Source organism: Pristiophorus japonicus, chromosome 2 (genome assembly GCF_044704955.1).
Source record: "Pristiophorus japonicus isolate sPriJap1 chromosome 2, sPriJap1.hap1, whole genome shotgun sequence".
Classification (NCBI taxonomy): Eukaryota; Metazoa; Chordata; class Chondrichthyes; family Pristiophoridae; genus Pristiophorus; species Pristiophorus japonicus.
The window spans coordinates 9,149,195-9,162,074 of NC_091978.1; the positions used below are offsets into that span (position 1 = coordinate 9,149,195).

The window sequence follows — 12,880 nt, forward strand, 5'->3', positions numbered from 1 at the left end:
TATTGTTTCTATAGACCTCGGTATCCATAACCCTCAACCCATATTTCTCCGAATTAACTTAGGCCAGCCTCTATCAAGATGTTCCAGGTAATATTTTGATGAACTTGAGTCAGCCAGTGACTCGGTGGGCAGCACTCCTGCTTCTGACTCAGAAGGTTGTGGGTTCAAGTCCCACTCCGGGTACTTGAGCACAAAAATCCAGGTTGACACTCCCAGTGTAGTGCTGAGGGAGCACTGCACTGTCGGAGGTGCTGTTTTTCGAATGAGATGTTAAACCGAGACCCTGTCCGCTCTCTCAAGTGGACATAAAAGATCCCATGGCCACTATTTCGAAAAAGAACAGGGGAGTTATCCCTGGTGTCCTGGGGACAATATTCATCGCTCAATCAACATCACTAAAACAGATTATCTGGTCATTATCACATTGCTGTTTATGGGAGCTTGCTGTGTGCAAAATTGGCTGCTGCATTTCCTACATTCCAACAGCGACTGAACTTAAAAGGACTTCATTGGCTGTAAATCGCTTTGGAATGACCAGAGGTTGTGAAAGGCGCTATATAAATCCAAGTCTTTCTTTTCTTTAAATATTTGTCACTATCCTGACATCTTGTGGTCTCGGAGTTGCTCTGACTCCTATCACACTCTTTGGGATGTCCTGCGGTTGTGAAAGGTGCTATAAAAACACAGGTGCTTTCTTTAGGTGAGTAGAAAAGATCTCGGGAATTCTCCTGGGCTCCGAGCCAAGGTTCTTCCCTCAATCAACGCCAACTCCAATAATGTGTTGCTACTTTAGTACTACGCCGTGTTCAATTGGCTGTTGTATAGAATCAGAGAACGGTTACAGCACAGAAGGAGGCCATTCGGCCCGTCGAGCCCGTGCCGGCTCTGTGCAAGAGCACCTCAGCCAGTCCCACTCCCCCCGCCCTTTCCCCGTAGCCCTGCAATTTTTTTTCCTTCAGGTGCTTGTCCAACTCCCTTTTGAAAGCCAGGATTGAGTCTGCCTCCACCACCCTCTCAGGCCGTGCATTCCAGATCCTCACCACTCGCTGGGTAAAATAGTTTTTCCTCATGTCGCCTTTAGTACTTTTGCCAAGATGCTGTATTTGCCAATATCCTCTATTATCATCAAAGGCAGTCCCTCGTATCGGGGATGACTTGCTTCCACGCCAAAAAAGGATGAGTTCACAGGTGTTTCAACGAAGGACCTAATATTCCGGATCCTGAACTAAATCCTGAAGGGTGGAAGATGCCTGTGCGTGAATATTTTTAGCGTGGGATGACCGTTGCACACCAGCCACCACACGGGCTTGACAGAGCTAGGTCTTGGTCCGGTGGCAAGGGTTAACCAAGATGACTGGAGACCTGCTCTGCTGCACGCACCTATATCTAGCCCCCTCTAAATTTTATACATCTCAATCAGGTCTCCCCTCAGCTCCCTCTGTTCCAATGAAAACAAATCCAGCTGATCCAATCATTCCTCATAGCTTAGATTCTCCAGTCCAGGCAACATCCTCATAAATCTCCTCTGCACCCTCTCCAGTGCAATCACGTCCTTCCTATAATGCGGTGACCAGAACTGCACGCAGTACTCCAGCTGCGGCCTAAGCAGTGTTGTATGCAGTTCAAGCATAAACCCCCCTGCTCTTTTATTCTATGCCTCGACTAATAAAGACAAGCATTCCGTATGCCTTCTTAACCATCTTATCGATCTGGCCTGCTTCACCCAGTTTCTGAAGGGTAATGTGGAAACATAGAGCTGCTGATTCAGACACTGGGATCAACATCTATACAGCATATACTGGCGCACCATCACACGCACACAATGAGTGTGGGCTGGCCCGTGCTGCCCCTGGGCCCTCGCCTCTTCTGGGCCCCGATCACGTTCCCGCTATAAATTCTCGCCGCTCCTGCTGTGCCTGTCCACGCTCCAATCACCGACCTGGATTACAGTGACATCAAATCCAGTCGCCCTTCTCCAAGTCGTCACCCTCCTGCACCACCTGCTGCCTGAAGTAGCCTCCACACTGGTCCCGGGCCACCGCACCTCTGCTCGTTTTATGGCCCCGACCTGCGGCTGATGGCCACTCATACCCACCATCACACGAACATAACTGTGCAAAGTCCCACTCATCACTCACTCTCACACTCATGCTCATACCCCCCCACCCGTACCCACAGCCACACACACACACACTTGTCTTCACAGTCATACTCGTAATTCTGAGGGGGATTGACAGGGTAGATGCTGAGAGGTTGTTTCCCCCGGGCTGGAGTGTCTAGAACCAGAGCACACCGTCTCAGGATAAGGGGCCGCTCATTTAGGACTGAGATGAGGAGAAATTTCTTCACTCAGAGGGTTGTGAATCTTTGGAATTCTCTACCCCAGAGAGCTGTGGATGCTCAGTATCTGAATATAGTCAAGGCAGAGATCGCTAGATTTTTGCACTCTAATGGAATGTTGGCCTTTATTGCAAGGGGGATGGAGTATAAAAGCAGAGAAGTCCTGCTACAACTGTACAGGGTATTGGTGAGGCCACACCTGGAGTACTGCGTACAGTTTTGGTTTCCATATTTAAGGAAGGATATACTTGCTTTGGAGGCTGTTCAGAGAAGGTTCACTAGGTTGATTCCGGAGGTGAGGGGGTTGACTTATGAAGAAAGATTGAGTAGGTTGGGCCTATACATATTGGAGTTCAGAAGAATGAGAGGTGATCTTATCGAAACATATAAGATAATGAGGGGGCTCGACAAGATGGATGCAGGGAGGATGTTTCCACTCATAGGGGAAACTAAAACTAGGGGACATGGTCTCAGAATAAGGGGCCGCACATTTAAAACTGAGATGAGGAGAAATTTCTTCTCTCAGAGGGTTGTAAATCTGTGGAATTCTCTGCCCCAGAGAGCTGTGGAGGCTGGGTCATTGAATATATTTAAGGCGGAGATAGACAGATTTTTGAGCGATAAGGGAGTAAAGGGTTATGGGGAGCGGGCAGGGAAGTGGAGCTGAGTCCATGATCAGATCAGCCTTGATCTTATTAAATGGCGGAGCAGGCTCGAGGGGCCGTATGGCCTACTCCTGCTCCTATTTCTTATGTTCTTAAGAGAATCAAGGGATATGGGAATCAGGCAGGAAAGTGTTGAGGTAGAAGATCAGCCATGATCCTAATGTCCTTATGTATTCGCTGTCACACTCACCCTTGCTTATACTCACACTCACACACAGACTTTATCTAACCACACAGCACAAAGCAAAAGATATTTTTGTTTCATTTTTTACTAAAACAATATTTACCAACAGAAAAAAAAATAGTTTCTTTTCACACTAGATGTCTAATTGCAATCTTTTAAAAAAAACACACATCGACAAATAATCCATATATAGCTTAAAGATAGGCATGGTACAAATTCAAACCAGTTGGCTACTGTTTCTAAATTTTACACTGAATATAACCAGCATCAGTAAATGGATCAACATTCAAAGTGCACAGGCTGCAACTCTGTTGCAATCTCTAATCAAGTTCTATACCTAGAGTTGGTACTCAGAGCAGGTTTATACATATATATACTTTAAGTAGAAACGCAGTATATGTGTTTTTTTAACAAGGTCGTCTTTTGTCTTCCGTTGATCGCGAAGAATTTCTCTTCCACCATTTCTTCTGATTTCTTTTGATTTATTTTCCTCCTCTCTCGCTCGCTCTCTCTCTCTCGCTCTCTCCAACGCAGGTTGGTCCAATCCTCGTCCAATGCTTCTCTTCCCCTTCCGCTCCCTCTCTCTCTTTCGTTCGTCCAGAACGATGGTTCTTTTGACGGACTTCTCTTGTTTCTCTGTCGCGCTCCTTCGAATTTATTTCTCCCCATCATCAAAATCATCTCCCCGATTACAGCAGACGCAGTGGAAATTCAGTAAGGAGGTTTTCTCAAAGGGCAGGGGAGGGGGGGTGGTGGGTGGAGGGTGGGGGTTCTTTTTGTTTATCTTGTACGTTAGTTTATCGAAGAGTTTTTTGTTTTAAATTTAGTCTTTGTCGTTTGGTGTATTTTTTCGTGGTCTCGAGAGGGGTATGAATGGGAAGCGAGCCCCATTACACCGTGGAGCCCAGCATGGAGACTGTCTCTGGCTCTATCTCGTTCTGGTTGGAATCGAGTCCGGAGAATTTTACTCTCAGGCCGTCCACGGGATGGACCACGGGCACCGTCAACATGCGGGGCAAAGTCCTGCTGGCCAGCTCGAAGCGGCTAGTGCCAGCCAGCTCCATGGCCAGCACCTTGAGGATCAGCTTGGCCAGCTCCTTGCCCAGGCAGCTCCGCACCCCCCCGCCGAAGGGGATGTAGCTGAAGCGGCCCCCCTTGTTCTCGTCCCGCTCCTCCCCGAAGCGCTCAGGGTCAAAGGCCTCCACGTTCTGGAAGATGGGTGCCGTGTCATGCGTGTCCCGGATGCTGTACAGCACGCTCCAGCCTTTCGGGATCTGGCAGCCCTGGAAGAAAATGCAAGGAAATGATTCAGCGTCCCAGCTTCAGGATCAGTACATTATCAAATTAACCAGTGAGGCACTCATAAGAAATAGGAGCGGGAGTAGGCCATTTGGCCCCTCGAGCCTGCTCCGCCATTTAATGAGATCATGGCTGATCCGATCATGGACTCAGGTCCACTTCCCTGCCCCGGTGCAGGGACAGCAGGAGCGGCGAGGTCGGGGCGAAGGAGCGGCGAGAGATTGTAGAGGGACGTGATCGGGGCCCAGGGGAGGCGTGAATTCGGGGCCCAGAAGAGGCGAGGGCCCAGGGGCAGCACGGGCCCAGCCCATACTGCGACATGTGTGTGCACTAGGTCCGTGCAGCAGAGCTGGTCTCCAGTTAGTCTTGGGTAACCCTTGCCACTGGACCAAGACCTCGCTCTGTCAAGCCCGTGTGGTGGCTGGTGTGCAACGGTCACCCCACGTTAAAAAAATCCACCCACAGGCATCTTCCACCCTTCAACATGTAGTTCGAGATCCGGAATATTAGGTCCTTCATTGAAACACCTGTGAACTTTTTGACGTGGAAACAAGTCATCCTCGACCCGAGGGACTGCCTATGATGATGATTCCCTTATCGGTTAAGCAACTGTTTATCTCTGTCTTAAAATTATTCAATAACCTAGCTTCCACAGCTCTCTGAGGAACTCCAAGGTACTGCGCCAATAGAACACCAACAACAACTTGTATTTATATAGTGCCTTTAACATAGTAAAACGTCCCAAGGCACCGAGCCGCGTAAGGAGAAATTAGCACAGGTGACCATAAGCTTGGTCAAAGAGGTATGTTTTAAGGAGCGTCTTGAAGGAGGACAGAGAGGTAGAGAGGCAGAGGTTTAGGCAGGGAATTTCAGAGCTTGGGGCCCAGGAAACAGAAGGCACGGCCACCGATGGTTGAACGATTATAATCAGGGATGCTCAGGAGGGCAGAATTAGAGGAGCGCAGACATCTCGGGGCGTTGTGGGGCTGGAGAAGATTACAGAGATAGGGAGGGGCGAGGCCATGGGGGGATTTGAAAACAAGGATGAGAATTTTAAAATCAAGGCCTTGCTTAACCGGGAGCCAATGTCGGGCAGCGAGCACAGGGGTGAGCGGGACTTGGTGCGAGTTAGAACACGGGCCGCCGAGTTTTGGATCACCTCAAGTTCACATAGGGTAGAATGTGGGAGGCCAGCCAGGAGTGCATTGGAATTGTCAAGTCTAGAGGTAACAAGGCACGGGTGAAGGCTTCAGCAGCGGATGAGCTGAGGCAGGGGCGGAGACGAGCGATGTTACAGAAAAGGAAAGATTTGCATTTAGATAGCGCCTTTCATGACCTCAGGGCGTCCCAAAGCGCTTTACAGCCAATGAAATAGTTTTTTTTTTGAAGTGTAGTCACTGTTGTAATGTGGGAAACGTTGCAGCCAATTTGCGCACAGCAAGCTCCCACAAACAACAACGAGATATTGACTAGTTAATCTGTTTTGGTGATGTTGATTGAGGGATAAATATTGCCCAGGGCATTGGGTAGAACTCTCCTGCTCTTCTTCGAATAGTGCCACGGGAACTGTTACGTTTACCTGAGAGGGTGAGGGGTACTGTCCGAAAGACGGCACCTCTGACAGTGCGGCACCCCCTCAGTACTGCTCTGTGAGTTTGAATTGGATGATGTGCTCAAGTCTCTGGATTAGGATTTGAACCCACAACTTTCTAACTGAGAGGCGAGTTTCCCCTCAATTCCCGAGTGGGTTTATTAGTGGCGATCTTATACTTATGGCCTCTGTTTCTGGTCTCTCACACAAGTGGAAATATTTTTCCAACCCTTTCATAGAAAAATGAATGAATGAATAATGATAATAAATCGATTGCCAGAAAAGTCAGTTCAAAATCAGGGCAACATTCTTGCTATTGAGGGAGTGCAGCGAAGGTTCACCAGACTGATTCCCGGGATGACATATGAAGAAAGACTGGATCGACTAGGCTTATATTCACTGGAATTTAGAAGAATGAGAGGGGATCTCATAGAAACATGTAAAATTCTGACGGGACTGGACAGGTTAGATGCAGGAAGAATGTTCCCGATGTTGGGGAAGTCCAGAACCAGGGGTCACAGTCGAAGGATAAGGGGTAAGCCATTTAGGACCGAGATGAGGCGAAACTTCTTCACTCAGAGACTTGTGAACCTGTGGAATTCTCTACCACAGAAAGTTGTTGAGGCCAGTTCGTTAGATACAATCAAAAGGGAGTTAGACGTGGCCCTTACAGTTAAAGGGATCGAGGGGTATGGAGAGAAAGCAGGAATGGGATACTGAGGTTGAATGATCAGCCATGATCATTTTGAATGGTGGTGCAGGCTCGAAGGGCTGAGTAGCCTACTCCTGCACCTGTTTTCTATGTTTCTATGTTTCTATATTCATTCAGTGTTTTCGATAAAAGGCAAAATGTCGCCCAGTCTATGTTCGATGGGTCAGATGACCCAGGGAGATGATGGAAACAGCTGGTATTGATTCAGTCAAATAAATATTAAGATAGATTTATTTCAGCCAATCACATTTTGGGCCACAGTTTGAGAGCTGGCGTGTGGTGAGTGTAACGTGCTTGGGAGGAACAGGTGAGTTTGGAGTTCCCAGAATTCTCCACCGCTGTAGGTATTCCTCACCTCGTGTCTGGGTCTGTTGTAGATCCATCGATGGAGATTGATTGTGATTGGTCAGCAACGCCATTATCGTTGTATCATGTGACTATCAGGATGGGAGAAGGCGAACTCGATGAATCTTGGTCTAGCAATTTTTTTTTTATTCATTGGATGTGGGCGTCGCTGGCAAGGCCAACATTTATTGCCCATCCTTAATTTCCCTTCACTGAGTGGCTCGCTAGGCCATTTCAGAGGGCAGTTAAGAGTCAACCACATTGCCGTGGGTCTGGAGTCACATATAGGCCCAGACCGGGTAAGGACGGCAGATTTCCTTCCCTAAAGGACATTAGTGAACCAGATGGGTTTTTACAACAATCTGGTAGTTACATGGTCACCATTAGTGATACTTGCTTTTTAATTCCAGATTTATTTAATTAACTGAATTTAAAATCCCCAGCTGCCGTTTCCGGATCATTAGTCCAGGCCTCTGGATCACTCGTTCAGTAACTTAACCACTGTGCTACTGTATCACACTGCTCCAAACCTCTGAGGTGGAACTCCAAAATTAATGCTAACAATTGGAGCGTATTAAAATTGGGAAAGGAACCAACATTCTCCCGACAGCTCCTGTACAGTTCGGAACTGCAGGACAAGACGCTCCATTATTAAACCCCCCACCCCCCATTTTCCCGACAACCTGAAAGTCACTTTACCAACACCTGTACTGTAGTTATCTCTTTACCTGATGGAAGTCCATAATTCGTCCTATCAAAGTGTGTTGAGCGGTGTTTGATATCAGAGTATTGCATTATCTGTGATTTCATGTTCATGCCTTATGTCAATACATTGCAACACTTTTGGAGTCGGGAGGGGAGTGCCGTCGGGAAGAGGATTGGGAGGAGAGAGGATTGGGAGAGAGAAGTGGGAGAGAGGATTGGGAGAGAGGATTGGGAGGGGAGAGGAGTATGGAAAGGATTGGGAGAGAGGATTGGGAGGGGAGAGGAGTGTGGAGAGGAGTGGGAGAGAGGATTGGGAGAGAGGATTGGGAGGGGAGAGGATTGGGGGGGGGAGGGGAGTGGGAGAGAGGAGTGGGAGAGAGGAGTGGGAGAGAGCAGTGGGAGAGAGGATTGGGGGGGGGGAGAGGATTGGGAGAGAGATTGGGAGAGAGGATTGGGAGGGGAGAGGATTGGGAGGGAAGAGGAGTGTGGAGAGGATTGGGAGAGAGGAGTGGGAGGAGAGAGGATTGGGAGGGGAGTGGGAGAGATGATTGGGAGAGAGGATTGGGAGAGAGGATTGGGAGAGAGGAGTGGGAGAGAGCAGTGGGAGAGGGGATTGGGAGAGAGGATTGGAAGAGAGGATTGGGAGGGGAAAGGATTGGGAGAGAGAAGTGGGAGAGAGGATTGGGAGAGAGGATTGGGAGGGGAGAGGAGTATGGAAAGGATTGGGAGAGAGGATTGGGAGGGGAGAGGAGTGTGGAGAGGATTGGGAGAGAGGATTGGGAGAGAGGATTGGGAGGGGAGAGGATTGGGGGGGGGGGAGGGGAGTGGGAGAGAGGAGTGGGAGAGAGGAGTGGGAGAGAGCAGTGGGAGAGAGGATTGGGGGGGGGGAGAGGATTGGGAGAGAGATTGGGAGAGAGGATTGGGAGGGGAGAGGATTGGGAGGGAAGAGGAGTGTGGAGAGGATTGGGAGAGAGGAGTGGGAGGAGAGAGGATTGGGAGGGGAGTGGGAGAGATGATTGGGAGAGAGGATTGGGAGAGAGGAGTGGGAGAGAGCAGTGGGAGAGGGGATTGGGAGAGAGGATTGGAAGAGAGGATTGGGAGGGGAGAGGATTGGGAGAGAGGATTGGGAGAGAGGATTGGGAGGAGAGAGGATTGGGAGGGGAGAGGAGTGTGGAGAGGATTGGGAGGGGAGAGGATTGGGAGGGGAGTGGAAGAGATGATTGGGAGAGAGGATTGGGAGGGGAGAGGATTGGGAGGGGAGTGGGAGAGAGGATTGGGAGAGAGGAGTGGGAGTGAGGAGTGGGAGAGAGCAGTGGGAGAGAGGATTGGGAGGGGAGAGGATTGGGAGGGGAGAGGATTGGGAGGGGAGGGGAGTGGGAGAGAGGATTGGGAGAGAGGAGTGGGAGAGAGGATTGGGAGAGAGCAGTGGGAGAGAGGATTGGGAGGGGAGAGGATTGGGAGGGGAGTGGGAGAGAGGATTGGGAGAGAGGAGTGGGAGTGAGGAGTGGGAGAGAGCAGTGGGAGAGAGGATTGGGAGGAGAGAGGATTGGGAGGGGAGGGGAGTGGGAGAGAGGATTGGGAGAGAGGAGTGGGAGAGAGGAGTGGGAGAGAGGATTGGGAGAGAGCAGTGGGAGAGAGGATTGGGAGGGGAGAGGATTGGGAGGGGAGTGGGAGAGAGGATTGGGAGAGAGGAGTGGGAGTGAGGAGTGGGAGAGAGCAGTGGGAGAGAGGATTGGGAGGGGAGAGGATTGGGAGGGGAGAGGATTGGGAGAGAGGATTGGGAGGGGAGAGGATTGGGAGAGAGGATTGGGAGGAGAGAGGATTGGGAGGGGAGTGGGAGAGAGGATTGGGAGAAAGGAGTGGGAGAGAGGATTGGGAGAGAGCAGTGGGAGAGAGGATTGGGAGGGGAGAGGATTGGGAGGGGAGTGGGAGAGAGGATTGGTAGAGAGGAGTGGGAGAGAGGAATGGGAGAGAGCAGTGGGAGAGAGGATTGGGAGGGGAGAGGATTGGGAGGGGAGAGGATTGGGAGAGAGGATTGGGAGGGGGAGGATTGGGAGGGGAGAGGATTGGGAGAGAGGATTGGGAGGAGAGTGGTAGAGAGGATTGGGAGAGAGGATTGGGAGGGGAGAGGATTGGGAGGGGAGTGGGAGAGAGGATTGGGAGAGAGGAGTGGGAGAGAGTAGTGGGAGAGAGCAGTGGGAGAGAGGATTGGGAGGGGAGAGGATTGGGAGGGGAGAGGATTGCGAGAGAGGATTGGGAGGAGAGAGGATTGGGAGGGGAGATGAATGTGGACAGGATTGGGAGGGGAGTGGGAGAGATGATTGGGAGAGATGATTGGAAGGGGAGAGGATTGGGAGGCGAGAGGATTGGGAGGGGAGAGGATTGGGAGAGAGGATTGGAGGCGGGGGTGAGGGCGGTGAGAGGTAGGGAGTGTTTCCCTTGTGTATCGGCCCTTATCTCAGGTATCAGCTGTGGTAGCACTCTCACTGTCTGACTCAAAACGTTGTGAGTTCAAAGCCCCAGCTCCCACCCATCTTCCAGTGCAGTGTTGAGGGATTGCCGCACTGTCTTTCAGGCCCCGTCTGCCCATCTGTAAAGGATCCCACGGCCACTATTCCAAAGAAGAGCAGCGGAGATCTCCCCGGTGTCCTGGGGCCAATATTTATCCCTCAACCACAATCACTAAAGGACATGATCTGGTCATGATAACATTGCTGCTTCTGGGAGCTTGCTGTGCGTAGATTGGCTGCCGCGTTTCCTACATTGAAACAGTGACTGCCCTTCAAAAAGTACTTTATTGGCTGTCAAGACGTTTGGGACAACCCGAGGTTGTGAAAGGCACTATAGAAATGCAACTCTTTAGTCCTTACGACATGGCCAATGCAGAGGGACACTTTTCCTACCAGGCCGCGGGGAATGCTGTATTGGGTCTCTCACCGACCTCCGTGCTATGGACTACACTTCAAGAATAATTCATTGGCCGTAAGGCGCTTTGCGAAGGTGCGAGCTTGTGGAATGTGGCTCTATAAACACCAGGGGGTGAACATTCGCTCTGCTATCGCCTCTGTTCGCGCCCCGCAGGGGCGGTAATGGCGGCGGTAATCATTTCCGGGCGGGCGGCTAGCTTTCAGCGCCCCACCGGGACATTCGGGGCGGGGTTTGCGGGGGGCGCGGAGCAGTACCGCCCAGGAGCAGCGCCCCCTGTGGTGACACCGTTCTGATATTCGATTTCTGGGGGGGGGACACGTAGCGCCCCGCAGCGCCCCCTAGTGGGACCGCCGGGGAAGGCGGGCGGTCCGAACTGTTCCGGTTCGCGGTGCGAGAAGGAATGGCTACCTGAGGTAAGTGCGATTGTTGTTTATTTTTTTTAATTTTACGACTTATCTTTTATGTGGGGTGAGCAAGGTATTGGGGGGGATGTATTTTTTTTGGTCGATTTCATTTTTCCCGCAGGGAGGCTTGGCTTCGGGCGCTCCGAGGCCGGCTGCTGAGCCCGGGATTTTCAGTTGCTCAGCCGGCCTAGCGCCCCGAAAGAGGTGCGTGACCGCCTCGCTTAGCGCTACGCCCCCACACTCGGGGCCCAGCTGGCGAATTTGGCGGCTGCCCCCAACGCAAACCATTTCCCGCCGCAAACTTTACCGCCCCGTCGCCGTTAGCGCCCCGAGACGGGCGGTACCGAATTTCCCCGCCCCCAGGTTCTTGCCTCACTTGACCTTTTTTTTTTTTTGGAGGGAAGAGTTCGACTCGCACTTACGTCCAGCTCGAACGTCTGCAGCGCTGTGCGGTAACCGCCGGAGACGGGCGGCAGCAGGCGTAGGACCTCCTTGATGACGCAGTCCAGGTACTTGAGGCGCACCACTGTCTCCATCCTGGGGGCCTCCTCGCACTTGCAGCCGTTGTGCAGGATGCCGTTGCTCCTCAGCTCCTCCCGCAGTTTCTCCAGCACCACCGGATGCTGCAGCAGCTGGAGGATCAGCGAGGTCGAGGCGCTGGACGTGGTAGCGAAGGCGGCAAAGATCAGCTCCACCGTGGATTCCTGGAGAGAGGCCGGAGGAAAATTGTTGTCGGGTTTTACCACACAGGAACGGGCCGTTTGGCCCAACCCGGTCCGTGCCGGAGTTTATGCTCCACACGAGCCCCCCTCCCACCCTTCTTCATCTCACCCCACCAACATATCCTATTCCTTTCTCCCTCATGTGTTCATTCAGCTTCCCCTTAAATTTGCCCCATCGTCTTCCGGACGCGGCGTCGAACCGAGGCCCCGTCTGACCCCCCCCTCAGGTGGGTGTAAAAGGTCCCATGGCATTATTTAGAAGAAGAGCAGGGCAGTTCTCCCCGGGGTGTCCTGGGGCCAATATTTATCCCTTAACCAACATGTCAAAAACAGATTATCTGGGTCATTATCACATTGCTGTTTGTGGGATCTTGCTGTGCACAAATTGGCTGCTGCGTTTCCTACATTACAACAGTGACCACACTCCAAAAGTACTTCATTGGCTGTAAAGTGCTTTGAGACATCCGGTGGTCATAAAAGGCGCGATAGAAATGTAAGTCTTTCTTTCTTCTAAATTCATCTGTGCTATTGCACCTCAACTACTCCACGTGGTAGCGAGTTCCACATTCTCACAGCTCTCCTTCTAAATACAGCCCCTCCGCCATTTAATAAGATCATAGCTGATCCGATCATAGACTCAGCTCCACTTCCCTGCTTGCTCCTCATAACCCCTTAAGCCCTTATCGGTTAAGAAACTGTCTATGTCTGACTTAAATTTACATAGAAACATAGAAAATAGGTGCAGGAGTAGGTCATTCGGCCCTTCGAGCCTGCACCACCATTCAATATGATCATGGCTGATCATGCAACTTCAGTACCCCATTCCTGCTTTCTCTCCATACCCCTTGATCCCTTTAGCCGTAAAGACCACATCTAACTCTCTTTATTCAATGTCCCAGCTTCCACAGCTCTCTGAGGCAGCGAATTCCACAGATTAACAACCCTCTGAGAGAAAAATTCCTCCTCATCTCAGTTTTAAATGGGC

General features: G+C 51.1%; 1 protein-coding gene across 1 annotated transcript in view; it reads right to left on the reverse strand.

Annotated features, from left to right (window-relative positions):
* Positions 1 to 3,299: 3,299 nt before the first annotated feature.
* Positions 3,300 to 12,880, reverse strand: part of LOC139229355 (cytochrome P450 26B1-like) — a 45,371-nt gene continuing 35,790 nt past the window's right edge. Inside the window, exons 5-6 of the mRNA XM_070861059.1 lie at positions 11,596 to 11,877; positions 3,300 to 4,472 (exon numbers count right to left, since the gene is read on the reverse strand). Of these exons, the coding sequence (XP_070717160.1) occupies positions 4,080 to 4,472; positions 11,596 to 11,877 (675 nt within the window). The 3' untranslated portion in view covers positions 3,300 to 4,079. The remainder of the gene's footprint in view (positions 4,473 to 11,595; positions 11,878 to 12,880) is intronic.